Consider the following 22,425-nt stretch of genomic DNA (forward strand, 5'->3'; position numbering starts at 1 on the left):
TTCAATTTAAAGCATGTTGGGGGGGGGGGGCTGGGTGACCTTTGGTTGACATATGTAATAACACTGTAATAACACTGTATTAACTCTGTAATAATGCAAAAACAAACGTAGAAAAAATGTTTCATTGTACCTGCACAAAGCGAGGACAAAAACATGGCACCACTTTGGTTCAATTTAAAGCATGTTGGGGGGGCGGGGGGGGGGGGGGGGGGGGCTGGGTGACCTTTGGTTGACCTATGTAATAACACTGTAATAACTCTGTAATAATTCAAAAACGAATGCAGAATTTTTTTCCCGTTGTACCTGCACAGAACAAGCACAAAAACATGGCACCACTTTGGTTCAATTTGGACCATGTTGTGGGGGGGGTGACCTTTGGTTGACCTATGTAATAACACTGTAATAACACTGTATTAACTCTGTAATAACGCAAAAACAAACGCAGAAAAAATGTTTCATTGTACCTGCACAAAACGAGCACAAAAACATGGCACCACTTTGGTTCAATTTAAAGCATGTTGGGGGGGGGCTGGGTGACCTTTGGTTGACCTATGTAATAACACTGTAATAACACTGTATTAACTCTGTAATAACGCAAAAACAAACACTGAAAAAATGTTTCATTTTACCTGCACAAAACGAGCAAGCACAAAAAACGGCACTGCTTTAGTTCAATTTGGAGCATGTTGGGGGGGGTGACCTTTAATTGAGCTATGTAATAACACTGTAATAACACTGTATTAACTCTGTAATAACCCAAAAAAATTGTTTCATTTTACCTGCAGAAAACATTGTATTAACTCAAGATTAAAACGTGACAACATTGGTACTGTGAATAATTCTACACATAATATGGAAGTGGCAAGGCAGGATTGGAACCACACATTAAGTGCTTTACGCACACTATAAATCTTGAAATCCAACCTACCTCGGTGAACCTACCAGAAGCACTCGCTCCTGACGTATCGCTGTTTTTTTACGCCGTGTTAATGTCCGAGCAGAAGCTGTAGTAATTCTACATTTGATCAAACTTACTTAAGGTTTGTCAGATCGAAACACGTTCACTGGGTTCACACTGAAGGGGGGGGTTTGGGGTCTTTTTTTTTCGGACACCGCAGCCGGAGCACTCTATGGTCAAGCTAACAGGAATATTGTCAGCCCCCCCCCCCAAAAAAAAAGATATATATATACATATATTGTCAGCCAAATCGGAAGTCAAGGTTCTTATATGGTTTATAAAAGTCTTAACGTGGATATATAAATGTAGTTAGAATGTTGTATTCTCGTGTTAAACGATGCTGAAGTTCCAGATAATGAGCTTTGCACATTTGGAAGTGAGCCCGGAAAGAAGTTTGGGATGTTTTTGGGAATCTTTTTTTTTCTAACACTGGCTTTCTCTGATGTCACAGTGAGCCATACTTCCTTATATGGGCGTTCCCGGGTATAAGCTGTACAAGCTGAGTGGTACCAATCACAGCGGAGCCGTTGTGCTCGGAGGCGTCCGTGGGTGGAATAAATTTCAACAGAAATGCAAGGAAATACCGAATAGGTGCAGATACCGGTTAATCTGGAAAGCTTTCTGTGGGGTTTATTGTGTGTAGCTGCTCTATAGGAGTCCACAATTCAATACAAAGGGTTGAAAATGTGAAAAATGCTTACTAAAGTTTAATTTGAGAGATCGTATCAGACCGCAAACTCACTCAAGGCTCCATCTTCACAAAATTAAGCGCATTTAAAGCACTTTTAATGTAGTTTTAAGTCTGCACGTTTATGTTTAGCAATGCATAGTTGAATAATTATTTTGCTATTTTTACAGGGGCAGTTCAGCTTCCCAAATGAGCAATTGCCACGGCCGTGTTAAAATGAATTTTGTCACATTTTCACTCTTTTCTGGCAGTACTCGACTGCTGACGCGCATTGGGGTTTCCACCTCCCATGGTGAGTTTTTTTTTTTTGTACTTTGCCCTTTTAGTGTGCCAATTCAGTCCGTGAATTGAACTTTTCTTAATAAAAGACTTCATTGATTACACCAGCCGCCATGTCTCCGCATCATGGGGTAACACGACATTCAGTCTCAGTAGAACATGAAACACTGGTTCTATATTTTTCCTTCGCTTAGTGTCATTAATTGGTTTTTGAATGCATTATTTCTGCAAAATGACCCAAAAATGGAGCCAAAGAAAGTTGCAAGTGCCAGCATTTTGATAAAGAAGGTGAAATTCATTGAATTGAAGAACTAACACAAAGCAAAACGCTTGTTGACACATCTACAATGAAAGTAAAAGTAACCTTAAATTGCCATTTATCCCTTTCTTCGTTATGTATATGTATTATGCAATTGTTTTTTTAATTTTTTTTAGACAAACCTGCAAAGAACTGATGATATTTAGTTCATTTTAAAGTACTTTTCTAGTACTAGTTCTTGTTTGTTTGTGCTGCTTCTGTTTTTGAATTATTAACAATTTACGTTTTCGCCTATTACATAACCAGCCACCCAACATGCTCCGAATTGCGCCAAAGCGGTGTCTTTTTTTTTTTTTTGCGGTCATTTTGTGCTGTTTTGTGCAGGAACGATGAAAAAAAAATTCTTCGTTTGTTTTTGAGTTATTACAGAGTTAATACAGTGTTATTACAGTGTTATTACACAGCTCAACCAAAGGTCACCCAGTACCCCAACATGCTCCACATTGAACCAAAGGGGTGCCAAATTTGTGCTCGTTTTGTGCAAGTAAAATGAAACAATTGTTCTGCTTTTTTGGGGTTATTACAGTTAATACAGTGTTATTACATTGTTATTTCATAGGTCAACCAAAGGTCACCCACCCCGCCCCCAACATGCTCCAAATTGAACTAAAGCGGTGCCGTTTTTTGTGCTTGCTCGTTTTGTACAGGTAAAATGAAAAAAAATTTCTGCGTTTGTTTTTGCATTATTACAGAATTAATACAGTGTTATTACATAGGTCAGCCAAAGGTCACCCAGCCCCCCCAACATGCTTTAAATTGAACCAAAGTGGTGCCATGTTTTTGTGCTCGCTTTGTGCTGTTTTGTGCAGGTACAATGAAAAAAAATTCTGCATTTGTTTTCGAGTTATTACAGAATTAATACAGTGTTATTACAGTGTTATTACATAGGTCAACCAAAGGTCATCCCCCCCCCCAACATGCTCCAAATTGAAACAAAGCGGTGCCATTTTCTGTGCAGGTAAAATGAAACATTTTTTGTGTTTGTTTTTGCGTTATTACAGAGTTAATACAGTGTTATTACAGTGTTATTACATAGCTCAACCAAAGGTCACCCCCTCCCCCCGCCAACATGCTCCAAATTGAACTAAAGCGGTGTCATTTTTTGTGCTCGTTTTGTGCAGGTAAAATGAAACAATTGTTCTGCTTTTTTTTTGGTTATTACAGAGTTAATACAGTGTTATTACAGTGTTATTACATAGCTCAACCAAAGGTCACCCCCCGCCAACATGCTCCAAATTGAACTAAAGCGGTGCCATTTTTTTGTTCAGCTTCCCAAATGAGCCGTGTTGAAACGAATTTTGTCACATTTTCACTATTTTCTGGCAGTACTCTAGTTTAGTAAATATTATGATATTACAGTAAGTATTTAGTAACTTTCTAAATCAGAAAACGTAAGAAAGAAAACTTTCTAAATCTTTCAGAACCCGACAAGTTTCATAAACCATAAAGATAATACAGAATAGGTGCAGATACCGGATGATCTGGAACGCTTTCTGTTGGGGTTTATTGTGTGTAGCTGCTCTATAGGAGCAATGCATAGTTGAATAATTACACAGTTTTTTTTGGTTATTACAGAGTTAATACAGTGTTATTATAGTGTTATTACATAGCTCAACCAAAGGTCACCCCCTCCCCCCGCCAACATGCTCCAAATTGAACTAAAGCGGTGTCATTTTTTGTGCTCGTTTTGTGCAGGTAAAATGAAACAATTGTTCTGCTTTTTTTTGGTTATTACAGAGTTAATACAGTGTTATTACAGTGTTATTACATAGCTCAACCAAAGGTCACCCCCCGCCAACATGCTCCAAAGCGGTGCCATTTTTTTGTTCAGTTTCCCAAATGAGCCGTGTTGAAACGAATTTTGTCACATTTTCACTATTTTCTGGCAGTACTCTTTAGTTTAGTAAATATTATGATATTACAGTAAGTATTTAGTAACTTTCTAAATCAGAAAACTTTCCAAATCTTCCAGAACCCGACTAGTTTCATAAACAATAAAGATAATACAGAACAGGTGCAGATACTGGATGATCTGGAAAGCTTTCTGTTGGGGTTTATTGTGTGTAGCTGCTCTATAGGAGTCCACAATTCAATACAAAGGGTTGAAAATGTGCACAATGGGTCCACTTTAATGGTTTTTTGCTCATCTTATCTACTTATTCACTTTGTAAATCACTTTCGGTTCCATTTTATATGACAAAAAAAAAAAGCGTACTAAAGTTTAATTTGAGAAATCGTGTCAGACCGCAAACTCACTCAAGGCCCAAAAAGTGAAATTAATGTGGCACTAATGGTTTCGCCTCCATCTGACCTACAGTACCCCTTGTGTCGTTGAAGTCCTCTAAGTTGTTAAATGAATTATATGACATATTATTTTCACCATCATTTAATCATTGATGCATATCATACACTATTGATATTATACCGAGCTGCTGGTGCAGCATAGTGACAAAAACTTCCTACGACAAGCTGGTGTTTGTTTGACATAACTTCCTGCCCGAAGGCCTTTGCCAGTTCTAGTTTTCCTATCATCGAACCGATGATGAGACAGACAGAGAGAGAGAGGGAGAGAGCGACAGAAAGTTAGACAGTTTGCAGACGCTAACAATCACCATGGAGTGTTTTCCTCTTTGCTGCCTTGGTTTTATTTGCAAGTTTGTTGGTACTTTACTTTACTGATGTGACCAAGTAAAGTACTAATCGTTATTTGGTTTTTTTTTCGATTCATCTGGCTGACAACTGAACCAGGTAGGTTGATTTTTTTTTTTTTTTTTTTTTGTATAAGCGGTCTCTGGATCTTCTTGCTTTGGTTCTGTTCCACTTTTGTCCTGCTGAATTTCATGACTTCTTGGTTCTTGATTCTACAAGAGGCCTGTGGTATTGAATGTTAAAGCTCTTCGATGATAACGATGATGACTCCGCCATCCTGTCTGTTGTCACATTTACGCTTGAGGATTTGATTCTGTACAACCAAAAAAAATACAAAAAAAAATTGGGACTTATACTTCAGACATTTTTTAAATGCAAAAAAAAAAAAAATAAATCAAGTGTAGCTAGAGTATGAGCTTTTTGTAGTTCCTTAGAAATATTATTAATTATAATTTTAAAAAATTATAAAAAATAATTACAAATTATAATAAAAAATATAAATATTTAAACCTTTTTCCTTACATTTTTTTAAATTTTTTTTCCCCACATTATTACTATTTTGTTTTAATTTTTTATTTTTTAAATGTTATTATTTTTTTATTATGTATGACACATACATCCATTTTCTATGCTGCTGGGGTCACTGGGGTATGCTGGAGCCTATCCCAGCTGTCTTCGGATGAGAGGCGGTGTACACCCTGGACTGGTGGCCAGCCAATCACAGGGCACATATAGACAAACAACCATTCACACTCACATTATGACACATAATATGTCAAATTCATTCATTCATTTTCTACCGCTTATACTCACGAGGCTCCGAGGGGTATGCTGGAGCCTATCCCAGCTGTCTTTGGGTGAGAGGCAGGATACACCCTGGACTGGTGGCCAGCCAATCACAGGGCACATATAGACAAACAACCATTCACACTCACATTATGACACATAATATGTCAAATTCATTCATTCATTCATTCATTCATTCATTTTCTACCGCTTATCCTCACGAGGGTCGCAAGGGTATGCTGGAGCCTATCCCAGCTGTCTTCGGGTGAGAGGCAGGATACACCCTGGACTGGTGGCCAGCCAATCACAGGGCACATATAGACAAACAACCATTCACACTCACATTATGACACATAATATGTCAAATAAATACACTATTTATATATGAATGTACTGTAGTGTCATTTCTGAATGTTATGATTACTGCAGATACACAATTCCAATTCCTTTTAGTTCTTTTTTCAACCAAATATTTCCACATTTACTTAAATAAACTCAAGCTGAACCAAAACAAACCATATATGTATATGTATATAAAACATAATTATTTGTCTTTTTATTCATTGTGATTGTTTGTTGCTGTATATAACGAGATCGGAGAATGGCACGTGCGCTGGCAGGCGTACTAGCATCACACATGAACACACTATCCCATGTGCACGTGAGGCGTTGTGTCGGGTTTTGGTGACAGTGTGTGCCCATTGATCCCTGTTGTTAACCGGGTGTGAAGGACACTGATGTGACAGCACTAATTACCCAGGCAGGGAACCACCGCTGCAAACATCCCTGACTTGGCTCCGTGGGGATAACCCACCCAACCTCCGTACTGAAAACAAATGAATGGAATCATGGATCCGGATTAGGTCGTAAAACTGTAATACTTTGAGAACACCTTTGGTATCCATTAAGGGTACCAGGTCTCTGATATCACACACTTTATGACTTGGCAACTTTTGACATTGGGTGCCTAATGGCTCGTCTTCCGAAAAGTGACTCAGCATCAAATCTGTTTATGATTTATCTGTTTATTGTGTTGCCACGGCAACAAGACTAAAGCGAGTAGGTAAAGTCATGGAAGAAAATTAATAGCCCCCGAGTGCAGGGGTGCCCATTACATCGATAGACCGCCAAGGCAGTTTGGCTCAATCGTGCAAACGTCACTTTATAGATGTCATGTGATGTCATCAGTCAGCTGACATTAAGCTCCCTTCCTGATTCGCTTTTGATGAATGCAACTTCTTTATGATTCTGGATACAAATGCCTATATCTCTAACAAAAAAAAAATCCTCCCTATTCGTGTGGAAGTGGTACGGTTTTGGCTATTTAAGTTTAAAGGAAATAACTTGAAGGCTACCGTTTAGGTGCCCGTTACATCGATAGACCGCCAAGGCAGTTTGGCTCAATCGTGCAAACGTCACTTTGTAGATGTCATGTGATGTCATCAGTCAGCTGACATTAAGCTCCCCTTCTGATTCGCTTTTGATGAAGCTACGCACGGAGATGCAGCTTTTAATATTTATGATTCTGGATACGGATGCCTATATCTATAACAAAAGTTATCATTTCACTTGTAGCGGTTAGTTATGTATTCAAAAAGTCAATTGTTTGATTGTTTTTGTTTTGTGTTAAGAACTCCATTGTAGAAATTAGTGTTTTTATACACTTCCGTTTCTTAAACTATTTAATGAAAAATTGGAGAATGTGCTAACTGCTGAAAACTTTTGAATATGTTGCATTGACTTCGGCTGCATTGATTTTTACTAAATCATTTTCATTTCTTGGATATGAATGAAATAATTAATAATTAGTTAGCAAATGCTAAAGGGAGCTTTCAGGCTAAAAAAAAAAATGTGAGCACCCCTGCACCCCAAATTTTTCACATACAGTATATACAGACATGTCTGTACAAGCGATCCTTGGTCTACATCAGGGGTCTCAAACACGCGGCCCGCGGGCCAAATGTGGCCCGCAGGACACTAGTTTGAGGACCCCGCCTTGATATGAAAGTTTAATGTTAGTGCGGCCCCGCGCAAGTTTGATATGGATGCTGTATGGTATCATGTACCCAGAAAAAATTATTACGTTTGATTCATGTTCATGTTAAAGGTTAAATAACTGTTAATAGTTATCCTCCCTATCCGTGTGGAAGTGGTACGTTTTTGGCTATTTTGGCTATTCAATTATACTTTTTGTTATTCTTGATTTGTTTATTTATTTTTCATCTTATTTTGTGTAGAAAAATAAAAATTAAGATATTTGAGAACTCCTTGGGTTATCTTACACACTGGAAAGGACGTTGCAAGAGAGGGAGAGACAGAAATTAGATCCCTACGCTGCTTAATCTTCACTGTTTTAGATCCTTGCACATGCTCAAGGATACCATCTTTATCCTCTATCCTAGTTTTTGTACAGTATTATTATTATTATTATTATTATTTATTATTATTATTCCGATTTTCAACAATAAAAGCTCTGATAAAACATTCCACTGTTCTCAAATATCTTAATTTTTATTTTTCTGCACAAAATAAGATGAAAAATAAATAAACAAATCAAGAATAAAGAAAATCAATCAATCAGTAATAAATAAATATAATAATAATAATAATAAAACGGCAAATAATAAAAATTTAAGAAACCACATATAGTTGGTGGGTAGACAAATGATTTTTTTCAGATTAAAATTAATTTATTTACAACATATTGCGCAACTGCAGGGTCTTGAGACACATGCTAACTCGCAAACTAGAGAGCTAGCGACCTAAACGGTAGCCTTCAAGTTATTTCCTTTAAACTTAAATAGCCAAAAACTTACCACTTCCACACGGATAGGGAGGATAACTATTAACAGTTATTTAACCTTTAACATGAACATGAATCAAACGTAATCATTTTTTCTGGGTACATGATACCATACAGCATCCATATCAAACTTGCGCGGGCCGCACTAACATTAAACTTTCATATCAAGGCGGGGGCCTCAAACTAGTGTCCTGCGGGCCACAGTTGGCCAGCGGGCCGCGTGTTTGAGACCCCTGGTTTAAGACAAATGAAGCAGATAAAAGTGTGGAGTTTATATCAGGTATTGATTTGTATTTGGCAGCCGTTTAACCAGAGGTAAGGGTATAAAGTCCGAGGAGATCTTGTTACGCAGGAAGTTAGGCCATCCCCAGATTGAAAAGCAAATTACAGCACAAAAGTGTATCCATATAAGCAGTTCATTAACCAAAACGGATGATAACAGAATCATTTCCAATGATAGAAAAAAAATACTCTAACAATAACTAATAGCTACGAGGTTGCATGCAACAAGGCAGAAATCCAGAATGTTTAATGGGGAAGCAGATGACAGATGAGAACCTCAACCAGGAACACCAAATCTGCCATTGGAATGCTGCCTTGCTCACAGATACGCTGTGGAGACCATTCCGGTGATGGCAACATGTTCTGGTTTGACTGGTTTGGCAGTGGCGCAATGATGGTCTGGGAAGGCAAATACTTGGAAGACCTCTACATACTGGCCAGAGGTATTGGTTGGTTCAAGATCAGATCATCGGACCCATTGTTGGTCCGTATGGAGTACCTCTTTTCAGACCACAACAAAGACGTTTTGGTTACTTTTTAACCAATCTTGCTCAAGTTTTTTTTTGTCAGTCTCAAGCTGTGTACCAAATCCATTGGTAATTTGAACCAAACACCCTAAAGCAGCGGTCTCAAACACGCGGCCCGCGGGCCCGCAGGACACTAGTTTGAGGCCCTCGCCTTGATATGAAAGTTTAATGTTAGCGCGGCAGGCGCAAGTTTGATATGGATGCTGTATGGTATCATGTACCCAGAAAAAATTATTACGTTTGATTCATGTTCATGTTAAAGGTTAAATAACTGTTAATAGTTATCCTCCCTATCCGTGTGGAAGTGGTAAGTTTTTGGCTATTTTAAGTTTAAAGGAAATAACTTGAAGGCTACCGTTTAGGTCGCTAGCTCTCTAGTTTGCGAGTTAGCATGTGTCTCAAGAAACTGCAGTTGCGCAATATGTTGTAAATAACAAGGACACTAGTTTGAGGCCCTCGCCTTGATATGAAAGTTTAATGTTAGTGCGGCCCGCGCAAGTTTGATATGGATGCTGTATGGTATCATGTACCCAGAAAAAATTATTACGTTTGATTAATGTTCATGTTAAAGGTTAAATAACTGTTAATAGTTATCCTCCCTATCCGTGTGGAAGTGGTAATTTTGGGATTTGATATGGATGCTGTATGGTATCATGTACCCAGAAAAAATTATTACGTTTGATTCATGTTCATGTTAAAGGTTAAATAACTGTTAATAGTTATCCTCCCTATCCGTGTGGAAGTGGTAAGTTTTTGGCTATTTAAGTTTAAAGGAAATAACTTGAAGGCTATCGTTTAGGTCGCTAGCTCTCTAGTTTGCGAGTTAGCATGTGTCTCAAGACCCTGCAGTTGCGCAATATGTTGTAAATAAAAAGAGTATAAATGTGACTATAGTCGTGTTTTGTCATGTCTACAGGGCTCTAATAATGCTTTGTTCTGTACTGTATGTGGTTTCTTAAGTTTTTATTATTTGCTGTTTTATTATTATTATTATTATTATATTTATTTATTACTGATTGATTGATTTTCTTTATTCTTGATTTGTTTATTTATTTTTCATCTTATTTTGTGCAGAAAAATTAAAATATTTGAGAACAGTGGAATGTTTTATCAGAGCTTTTCTTGTAGAAAATCGGAACCAAAACACTGAAAAAGTTTGTATATTTTTCTGTTTTTAATAAATGCGTTTTTTTTTTTTTTTGGAAAACCTGATGCGGCCCAGCCTTGCCCAGACCCGACAAAATTTACGGAAGTTGTGATTTGATTTTTCCACTGATTTGAAGCCTGAATGGATTTCCAATGCTCATTCTTAGTTATTTTGCTGTCCATAATTTCCTTTGTCTGTAATGTTTGACATACAGGAAGTGATCACTTAATTTTTTTCTGGATCAGTGTATCATATCTATCGGTCAATGTCGTTAAACTCAGTTCAGCAGAAACACGGTGGCCTTAAACTTTGCTGGTTGCGGTCAATGCGGGAGTTTGATGCGCTCAAGCGCTAAGTTGCACTAACATTAGTTTGAATCTTGCACATTTCCATTGACTTGGCTCGGCTTTTAATTATTTCCCCATTGATCTCCTGTGTAAGCCAACAAACAGGTCAGTGCACAAGATCCAGTGTTACCGCTGAGACTCAAAGCCATGGCGAACACGTGACACACACGGAAGTAAACATATGCACACTCACCTTGACACTTACTATGGTACCCATTATGTCATTGGATGCTCATATCACCTTGTACTTCGGTACGTGACAAAAAATTTAATTTAATTTAATTTAATTTAATTTAATTTAATTTAATTTAATTTAATTTAATTTAATTTAATTTAATTTAATTTAATTTAATTTAATTTAATTTAATTTAATAAAAAAACATTAAATTATATTAGAAAGCAGGAAGTGAACAAATGTTACAGTTACTGATTATAAAAGTACCAGATGGAGGGGTAGGATTTAATAAGCTTTGCTTCTTCCTACTCCTTTTGGACACGTGGAACTGGGAACTGATTATGGGATGCACTCAATTGTAATCTGATGCATGTTCAAATGAAATAAAACCATTACCATTACCATTACCATGAACTCTGTCCCTCTTTTTGTCTAAATGACCAGGATGGACCATGGAGACCGAGGGATGGGTGTCTCTCACCTTCGCTATGAGGAGGAGGAGGGTGAGTACGAGATTATAACTTTTATAAAGTCGCCCTCTAGACTAGCAAAACAGGCTTTAATCTTTAATGTATGCAAGGGAAAATGGAATAAATACGGGCCAATGGCGTGACAGAAGCGTGTGCTGTTTTGTTTCAATGTACACATGTACACGCACTTACATTTCCATGCGGAATACCAAAGCCGTGATATAAATATGCATATCATCATTAAGATTTGATCTGTCAAACATGGAATATGCATGGAAAATTCTCAATGCATGATTGGTTTGTTGGCAGCAAGAAGAAGTAAATTACTGTAGTTACAATGTCAACTACAGTGAATTCATGGGGGTTACTTTCCGAGACAACCGGCGGAAAAAAAAGCGAGACGCCTTTAATAATAGCTATTTTGATGTTCTCCTACAGTTTTGGATCAACATTTGCAATAAATGTGACTTTATGCCCTAAATATGCCTCACATGCATAGAGGTACTCACCTCTAATCTAATGATAACGGTATAGTTCACCGTTGCATTTCAAAGCAACTATGGTGCGTTCAAGGACCACCAAGCAAAATGCGAAATCTCAACACCTGATAAAAAAACATTATCAGTGACGCACAGAGATACAAACATATACGAATTGTGGGCTTTGTATGCTGTACATTTTACAAGTATTATCGTGTATTTTTTATCGTGTTTTTTGCGGGAAAAAACAGCCTGCGTTCTGAGAAAAAAAAATATTGATATTGATATTGATTGACAGTAAATTCATGGGGGTTACTTTCCGAGACAACCGGCGGAAAAAAAAGCGAGACGCCTTTAATAATAGCTATTTTGATGTTCTCCTACAGTTTTGGATCAACATTTGCAATAAATGTGACTTTATGCCCTAAATATGCCTCACATGCATAGAGGTACTCACCTCTAATCTAATGATAACGGTATAGTTCACCGTTGCATTTCAAAGCAACTATGGTGCGTTCAAGGACCACCAAGCAAAATGCGAAATCTCAACACCTGATAAAAAAACATTATCAGTGACGCACAGAGATACAAACATATACGAATTGTGGGCTTTGTATGCTGTACATTTTACAAGTATTATCGTGTATTTTTTATTGTGTTTTTTGCGGAAAAAAACAGCCTGCATTCTGAGAAAATTTTTTTTTTATATAGATATTGATTGACAGTAAATTCATGGGGGTCACTTTCCGAGACAACCGGCGAAAAAAAAAGCGAGACGCCTTTAATAATAGCTATTTTGATGTTCTCCTACAGTTTTGGATCAACATTTGCAATAAATGTGACTTTAAGCCCTAAATATGCCTCAGAGGTACTCACCTCTAATCTAATGATAACGGTATAGTTCACCGTTGCATTTCATAGCAACTATGGTGCGTTCAAGGACCACCAAGCAAAATGCGAAATCTCAACACCTGACAAAAAAAACATTATCAGTGATGCACAGAAATATAAACATATAAGAATTGTGGGCTTTGTATGCTGTATATTTTACAAGTATTATCGTGTATTTTTTTTTGTGTTTTTTGCGGAAAAAACAGCCTGCATTCTGAGAATTTTTTTTTTTTGATATAGATATTGATTGACAGTAAATTCATGGGGGTTACTTTCCGAGGCAACCGGCGAAAAAAAAAGCGAGACGCCTTTAATAATAGCTATTTTGATGTTCTCCTACAGTTTTGGATCAACATTTGCAATAAATGTGACTTTAAGCCCTAAATATGCCTCAGAGGTACTCACCTCTAATCTAATGATAACGGTATAGTTCACCGTTGCATTTCATAGCAACTATGGTGCGTTCAAGGACCACCAAGCAAAATGCGAAATCTCAACACCTGACAAAAAAAACATTATCAGTGATGCACAGAAATATAAACATATAAGAATTGTGGGCTTTGTATGCTGTATATTTTACAAGTATTATCGTGTATTTTTTTTTGTGTTTTTTGCGGAAAAAACAGCCTGCATTCTGAGAATTTTTTTTTTTTGATATAGATATTGATTGACAGTAAATTCATGGGGGTTACTTTCCGAGGCAACCGGCGAAAAAAAAAGCGAGACGCCTTTAATAATAGCTATTTTGATGTTCTCCTACAGTTTTGGATCAACATTTGCAATAAATGTGACTTTAAGCCCTAAATATGCCTCAGAGGTACTCACCTCTAATCTAATGATAACGGTGTAGTTCACCGTTGCATTTCACAGCAACTATGGTGCTTTCAAGGACCACCAAGCAAAATGCGAAATCTCAACACCTGACAAAAAAAACATTATCAGTGATGCACAGAAATATAAACATATAAGAATTGTGGGCTTTGTATGCTGTATATTTTACAAGTATTATCGTGTATTTTTTTGTGTGTTTTTTGCGGAAAAAAACAGCCTGCGTTTTAAGAAAAAAAAATGATTGATATCGATACCACAGAAAGTCGTATTGAAATGTTTGTTTAAATTAGATCAATAATAAATATCTCGCAAGTAACTATGCAACCAATAGCTAGTTTCGGTTTTGCTTATGTCAACAACCGCCTAAGTCGACAGAAGAGCAATCGGAATTTTGAGCAAATCCGACAATAAAGACAGTATTTTAATTTAAATTTGGCTCATGTTGCCAAACCATTCGAAGCCATGGTTTTCATCCGCCCCATTTTTTTTTTTTGTCGAAAATTTTCATTAAAAATTCGCTTCAGTTTTAGTCGGATAAATTGATGACTAAAACTGAGGTTCCACTGTAGTCAGTGCCTTGCAATTTTTTTTTTTTTATTAAAAAATTCCCATTTTCCAGCAGACCATCAGTCTATCTACATCGGCGTCCCGGTTCCTCAAGGATATCGACGGAAGCGCAGGCGAAGGCGTTCTAGTCATGATACCGCCAACACAGACCGAGACCGACTCTACGGTCATCACAGACACCACGACCATGACCAGTATCGAGACATCGATATGGAGGAAGGGCTGATGGATTCGCACGACCAGAGTCTACAAGACATCAACTGCACAAGTAAGTTGACCACCAGAGAATCAGGGATCCTTGGTAAGGTTGGAACTTCAGGACCTGCTGCCCTTCTTGAACATCCGAATAAACAGTTCATATGGACGACACTATCCAGAACTCAACCACTTCTTTGATGTGGTGAATGAATTTAAGCTGAATTATGTATTTAAGGCCGGCGGATGACATTATTACTGCAATAACAGATAAGAATGTCAATATCAATAAAGTCTCTTTACGGTTTAACAAATTTACTATAAAAGTGGCCATTTTTGACATCATTTGATTTATATGTTTTCCTCAGATATGATTGGTCGTCCACTCCTTCCTTATCCAACACTGTCGCTGTATGAACTTATACAAATTTTAAGGCTTTTTCCTGATTACGGAGTCGCCACAGCGGATCTTTTTGACCTGCATACTGATGTTTGGCTTGAGACAAACATATAATTATCAATACAGTACATATGGTAATGGTAATGGTAATGGTAATGGTAATGGTAAAGGTTTTATTTCATTTGAACATGCATCAGATTACAATTGAATGCATCACATAATCAGTTCACAGTTCCACATGTCCAAAAGGAGTAGGAAGAAGCAAAGCTTATTAAATCCTACCCCTCTATCTGGTACTTTTACAATCAGTAACTGTTACATTTGTTCACTTCCTGCTTTCTTAATATAGTTTATTTAAAATTTAAAATTTATTTATGGTGTCATATCACCTTGTACTTTGATACGTGACAAAAATGAAATAAAAAATTTAAAAAAATAATTTTAAATTTTAAATTTTAAATTTTAAATTTTAAATTTTAAATTTTAAATTTTAAATTTTAAATTTTAAATTTTAAATTTTAAATTTTAAATTTTAAATTTTAAAGCCATAGCATTTCAATATGTGGAATCAAACTATGGAATGGATTGAGTAAGGAAATCAAACAATGCACAACGATGAGCCAAATCAAGAAACAATACAAGCAGTTGTTGTTTATTATGTCATATCACCTCATAAATTTAAAATTTAAAATTTAAAATTTAAAATTTAAAATTTAAAATTTAAAATTTAAAATTCAAAATTTAAAATTTAAAATTTAAAATTAAAAAAAAAAAATTCTAATTTTTTATTTAATTTTTAATTTAATTTTAGTTTAATTTTTATTTTATTTAAAATGATTGATTGATTCCACATATTGAAATGCTAAGGCTTTTTAACGTAGTCCTAGCATAGAAGTGTTTCAATTGTACTTCTTCCCTGAGATCATATTTCTCCTCTCTTGTAGAGAAGTATTGGATGACATTTTTAGCTAATTGCTTATTTTTAGCCTTATGCATTATTTTAGCTGTTTGAAGATGAACTACATATAAGTATATATTATACATTGGCTGATTTTGGGAAAGTGAAATCTATGGATGAAACATCGCGTGACTGACTCGGAAACTCGTCGCCTTCCATGTCATTTGGGAGGATAGCTAAGTCCAATAGATGCTCTCTCGACGTTCCACTCCTCCATGGTCCATGATCTGATTCTAGAGCGTACATAGTACACTAGTCAAGGACCGAAGATCAATGGTGGATGAGTTGGTAGGATGTGGAACCCCCAATGCAATAAGTTGATAGAGAAGATACCAATAGTTTATTCACATGTCAAACGGAATAAGCCCTGGGTGCATATCGATATTATTGATCACGTACGATGCTAGGAGACAACCCATGTACAGTAATTCCATGTGTCTATATACGTTCACATACAGTATAGCTCATTATCCTACAGCACATGTCTATCATCCATGCTGAATGGTGACCCAAAAAAAGGGGGTCCCAACTCTAATTAGGCCCCGTTTCTTAGTGTTTTGTCTGAATGAAATGAAAGTTTGGTCATAACTAGTTTATTATATTCAAAATATCACATCAAAACACGAGGGTCTTTGGCCTTTTTTTCTCCGTTCTACAGCATATGTTCTAGATGGCCTCCATTTAGCTCTGTGCAGTTGTCCATGACGTTCTTACGGACTGAATTGGTAATGGCTTTCATCTCCTCCCTGATGGCTTTCTTGAGTTCTGTAATGGTTCTGGGTCCAGACTCTCTGTCCTTGAGATAGCCCCAAAGAAAAAAATCAGGGGGGCTTAGGTCCGGGCTATGGGGTGCCCACTCAAAATCAGTCTTGAGACTGATCACTCTGCCTCCGAAGTTCTCTTTCAGCCAATCGCGGGACAGGTTTGAGTTGTGAGAACTTGCTCCGTCTTGCTGGAACCAGAACTTTACTCATGAGCGACGGGTAGATGATCCGGAGTTCATTCTTGAAGGTTTTGAGGACCTCCACGTACCGCTCCTTGGGTGCACTTAGGAGAGTGCAGGGGCTTGGTGGCTACTTCATTGGGTCTGGAGGACCCCCCAGAAGACATTTGTCTTGGAGTTCGCTTTTCCGTCAAGAAGTGGGCTTCATCTGAGGTCCAAAGGAGGTTAAGGAAACTTGGTGTCTCCTCGATCTTCTTGAGCATCACGGGGGACATACCGAGGGACTGACTTCGCTTACGCACAGAACGTTTCGGACTCTGCTGGAGAGACTCTCTCACTCTTTCTTGGGACGTCCCAAGTGGCTTGGACGGTTCTCACTGGCAGCGTTGAGGTTCTCCACGGTCCCATACTTCTAGAAGTGGTCCACCCAGTTCTGAATTCTGCTTTTGGATGGAGACTTTTCACATTCAAACTGACGCATGAAACCGTCCTGGGTTTTCTTAAACGAGCGTACTCACGGTCGTTGATTCTTCCATGTCCTGTAAAATAAGGGCAATCAGTGAATAAATAATGGAGATACAGTAAAACCTCGGATATATCGGACTCGGATATATCGGAAATTCGCTCACAACGGACAGATAAAAAAAGAACCAATTTTTCTGTAATGCATTTCCAATAAAAATTCATTGCATATATCGGATTTTGCCTATTTCGGACAAAATCTCCAGTCCCGTTCCAATTTCCCTCGCATATATCGGATCTTGTAGATCCATCTTTGATCCATGTTCACAGCCAAAGCAGCCAAAAAAAATTCTCGAATCTGTAGAAATGCCTTCTTGTTGCTATTAGCGAGGTTTAGAAACCAAACGATAAACGTAAGTGCAAAACGATAATGACTCTTTTCATTGCCCAGTCCAGGTACATTGGAAACATAGTCAAGGAAGTAACCGATAAAATCCGATTTACGCATATACCGGATATAAATCCGATATATGAGTAAAACGGACATTTTCCGGTATACGCATATAACAGATTTCGCTTATATCGGACAAAACCAGTGGGAACAATTGAATCCGATATATCCGAGGTTTACTGTATCACATAAAGTGTACACGGGCCCGTTTTGGGTCACCCTGTATACATAATGTAGTATAGTATAATCCACATGTACATACAGTGACTATAGTTCCCCACTGGCATCCAATGTCATTTTAAAAGCTCCTTCATGACAATAAATCATAATTCATTTTAAACGTGTAAGAAAACAATTTATATCACTCACGTCTTTCTTGTTTAACCATTTTCTTCTTCTATCAAGTGTCTCCAGCGGCAGAGCGGCTACGCTACATACTGAGTGAGGATGATGACATGCCGACACCGACGCTCTTCACTGAGATGGACACTTTACAGCGAGAAGGGGACGAGCTGGAATGGAAGGAGTCTGCAAGGTGAACGCAAACACTGGAAGCAATCATACATAAAGTCCTTGGAGATATGCAGGGTTAGTCCTCAGGTTATGAATGAGTTCCGTTCCTAGAAACTGGGGAACTTGGACCTAAATTTACTCCTGAGTCACTCGCGCTGTACACTCAAACTTGTGCCACATTTGGCCCGCAGGACAAATAACTGTTAATAGTTATCCTCCCTATTTGTGTGGAAGTGGTAAGTTTTGGGCTATTTAAGTTTAAAGGAAATAACTTGAAGGCTACCGTTTAGGTGCCCATTTACATCGATAGACCGCCAAGGCAGTTTGGCTCAATCGTGCAAACGTCACTTTGTAGATGTCATGTGACATCAGTCAGCTGATATTAAGCTCCCCTCCTGATTCGCTTTTGCTGAAGCTAAGCACGGAGATGCAGCTTTTAATATGTATGATTCTGGATACGGATGCCTATATCTATAACAAAAGTTATCATTTTACTTGTAGTGGTTAGTTATGTATTTAAAAGTTCATTGTTTGATTGTTTTTGTTTTGTGTTAAGAACTCCATTGTAGAAATTAGTGTTTTTATACACTTCCGTTTCTTAAACTATTTAATGAAAAATTGGAGAATGTGCTAACTGCTGAAAACTTTTGAATATGTTGCCTTGACTTCGGCTGCATTGATTTTTACTAAATCATTTTCATTTCTTGGATATGAATGAAATAATTAATAATTAGTTAGCAAATGCTAAAGGGAGCTTTCAGGCTAAAAAAAAAATGTGAGCACCCCTGCACCCCAAGTTTTTCACATACAGTACATACAGACATGTCTGTACAAGCGATCCTTGGTCTACATCAGGGGTCTCAAACACGTGACCCGTGGGCCAAATGTGGCCCGCAGGACACTTGTTTGAGGCCCCGCCTTGATATGAAAGTTTAATGTTATGTTATGTTGATATGGATGCTGTATGGTATGTACCCAGAAAAAATTATTACGTTTTATTTAATGTTCATGTTAAAGGTTAAATAACTGTTAATTAGTTATCCTCCCTATCCCTGTGGAAGTGGTAAGTTTTTGGCTATTTAAGTTGAAAGGAAATAACTTGGAGGCTACCGTTTAGGTCGCTAGCTCTCTAGTTTGCGAGTTAGCATGTGTCTCAAGACCCTGCAGTTGCGCAATATGTTGTAAATAAAAAGAGTATAAATGTGACTATAGTCGTGTTTTGTCATGTCTACAGGGCTCTAATAATAATAATAATTTTTTTTTTTTGGAAAACCTGATGCGGCCCAGTCTCACCCAGACCCTAGCTCCAGTGGCCCCCAAGTAAATTGAGTTTGAGATCCCTGGTCAATGCACACACATGGTAACGGACCGTAGGGTGACCAAACCCACCACAAAAAAACGGACCGTGCGGAAGGAATTATATAAGGATATTCATTTGTGATGGCTTTATCATAAAAGTCACAATGAGCCACGTTTGCTCCCGTGAAGCAGAAAATATGCAAAAGTAATCTTTAACAGCAGTGCACCTTTTTCAAATAGCCTATTATATTTCATATTGTCAAAAAAAAAAAAGCTGCTCGGCGATGATAAGACAAATTTTCAAAGAGACACAGAAGAGTCTTCCAGTTATTCTGTTCCATAGTCACAGTCACACACGACGACCAAATGGGTTCATTCCTGTGTAACATTTTTTTTTTCCACAGGTGGGTGAAATTTGAGGAGAAAGTAGAAGAAGGAAGCGAGAGATGGAGCAAACCGCACGTTTCCACGCTGTCCTTGCACAGTCTGTTTGAGCTCAGGACGTGTCTTCAGACAGGAACTATTCTACTGGACCTGGATGGATATTCTCTGCCTCAAATAGTTGGTGAGCTTTTCATTAGGGTTGGACAATAATGCTAAGGTTGGTATCCATCTGATACAAAGTACAAAGTAAATACGGGGGTGGGTACTGCAGATACTGATACGTTTTACTTCAACAGTTCGTTCGTTCATTCATTTTCTACTGCTTATCCTCATGAGGTTCGTGGGGTGTTCACAGGGCACATATAGACAAACAACCATTCACACTCACATTCATACCTATGGACAATTTGGAGTCGCCAATTAACCTAGCATGTTTTTGGAATGTGGGAAGAAACCGGAGTACCCGGAGAAAACCCACACATGCACCTAGCAAGAAAGCACCAAGTCCATAAAGTGTTAAGGCAGTCCCATAGTGTCACTACATCATGCCATGTGTGCATTTGCTTTTAGACATGAGTAAATTTGCTAAAATGCTAACATGCTAACAGTCATCATGCTAGCACCTAACAAGAGAGCCTCAAGATTAGAAAGTGCCAAGGTTGTCCTATAACTTCCCTGCCTAATGCCATGTGTGCATTTGCCTTTAAACATGAGTAAATTTGCAAAAATGCTAACATGCTAACAGTCATCATGCTAGCACCTAACAAAAGAGCCTCAAGATTAGAAAGTGACAAGGTTGTCCTATATCCTCCCTGCCTAATGCCATGTGTGCATTTGCCTTTAGACATGAGTAAATTAGCTTAAATGCTAACATGCTAACAGACATCATGCTGACACCGAACAAGAGAGCCTCAAGATTAGAAAGTGCCAAGGTTGTCCTATATCCTCCCTGCCTAATGCCATGTGTGTATTTACCTTTAGACATGAGTAAATTAGCTTAAATGCTAACATGCTAACGGCTGCCATGCTAGCACCTAGCAAGACAACCTCAAGATTAGAAAGTGCCAAAGTTGTCCTATATCCTCCCTGGCTAATGCCATGTGTGCGTTTGCCTTTAGACATGAGTAAATTTGCTAAAATGCTAACATGCTAACAGTCATCATGCTAGCACCTAACAAGAGAGCCTCAAGATTAGAAAGTGCCAAGGTTGTCCTATATCCTCCCTGCCTAGTGCCACCTTTAGACATGAGTAAATTTGCTAAAATGCTAACATGCTAACAGTCATCATGCTAGCACCTAACAAGAGAGCCTCAAGATTAGAAAGTGCCAAGGTTGTCCTATATCTTCCCTGCCTAATGACACGTGTGCATTTGCCTTTAGCCATGAGTAAATTAGCTTAAATGCTAACATGCTAAAGGTTGCCATGCTAGCACCTAGCAAGACAGCCTCAAGATTAGAAAGTGCCAAGGTCGTCCTATATCCTCCCTGCCTAATGCCACGTGTGCATTTGCCTTTAGCATGAGTAAATTAGCTTAAATGCTAACATGCTAAAGGTTGCCATGCTAGCACCTAGCAAGACAGCCTCAAAATTAGAAAGTGCCAAGGTTGTCCGATATCTTCCCTGCCTAATGCCATGTGTGCATTTGCCTTTAGACATGAGTGAATTAGCTTAAATGCTAACATGCTAACGGCTGCCATGCTAGCACCTAGCAAGACCGCCTCAAGTCCCATTGACAGCTGCAAAGCAGCAGTGCAATTGCATTGCATTGCAGTGCAAAGCCCATAATTAGGTACTGTGTCATACAGGTGGTATCAAAATAGGTTCTTGCACACTAATAACATGCAAAATGGCTACCGGTGTTTTTCTCTGTGAATATGTGTTTTGTAGATGACATTATCGAGAGACAGATCGAGGAGGGCATGATAGCTCCTGAGCTCCGAGATAAGATCAGTTTTGTTCTGCTGAGAAAACATCGACACCAAACCAAGAAGCCTATCCATCGATCTCTAGCTGACATCGGAAAGTCCGGCTCCTCCACCCGTGAGTGCCATTATCACGATACATATATATACCTATAATATATACGTATAATGACTTCAAATCAGTATTTACACACTCCGCCCAAAAGTCCATGTTGGACAAGTCACCAATCCGTGCTTTGTGATATGATTTGAATAACTCGACACCTTCTGATGATGCTATTATTCAAATGTGTCTCAATCTGTGAATGGATGACTGCACGGGAGTCAAAAAGTCGCATCCCCCGGCGGATGTCTTGTTTGATGAGTTCATTATCACATTTCCACAAGCTATCCGCTGTGAATGCTGATTGATGCACTCGAATGCATCGCCGTCACTCTGTTTTATTTTTTGCATCTGTCTTTTGTGTCCTGCTAGCTCGAGCGACAGGGCAGAGAGGGGCGCCAGGCGCGGCGACCGTGCCCAATTATAACAAATCCACAGAAGACCTTCGGATCAAACAGCAGTCTGGCAACTATGGTCGCCTACGTGAGTGTTTGATTATAGATTCTATTTTTGAGAGTAACAGTGGAACATGTTTAAGTTGACCCGGTCAAAAACATACATCATGACCCCTTTCCTTAAGAAAAAATTTGAAATCC

General features: G+C 38.2%; 1 protein-coding gene across 4 annotated transcripts in view; it reads left to right on the forward strand.

The window, feature by feature from the left end:
* Positions 1 to 4,789: 4,789 nt before the first annotated feature.
* The window catches only part of slc4a5a (solute carrier family 4 member 5a), a 50,640-nt gene continuing 33,004 nt past the window's right edge, over positions 4,790 to 22,425 (forward strand). For 2 of the 4 annotated variants that reach the window (XM_058070073.2, XM_078789209.1), the window contains exons 1-7: positions 4,790 to 4,992; positions 11,405 to 11,463; positions 14,251 to 14,466; positions 18,013 to 18,142; positions 19,824 to 19,984; positions 21,692 to 21,844; positions 22,202 to 22,312. In XM_058070073.2, coding sequence (XP_057926056.2) covers positions 11,406 to 11,463; positions 14,251 to 14,466; positions 18,013 to 18,142; positions 19,824 to 19,984; positions 21,692 to 21,844; positions 22,202 to 22,312 — 829 coding nt within the window. In that variant the 5' untranslated portion in view covers positions 4,790 to 4,992; position 11,405. The remainder of the gene's footprint in view (positions 4,993 to 11,404; positions 11,464 to 14,250; positions 14,467 to 18,012; positions 18,143 to 19,823; positions 19,985 to 21,691; positions 21,845 to 22,201; positions 22,313 to 22,425) is intronic. The other 2 variants (XM_058070074.2, XM_058070075.2) reach the window with 2 other exon arrangements.

Source organism: Doryrhamphus excisus, linkage group LG3, assembly GCF_037039965.1.
Source record: "Doryrhamphus excisus strain RoL-2023G ecotype Guam linkage group LG3, RoL_Dexc_Guam_v1.1, whole genome shotgun sequence".
NCBI lineage: Eukaryota > Metazoa > Chordata > Actinopteri > Syngnathiformes > Syngnathidae > Doryrhamphus > Doryrhamphus excisus.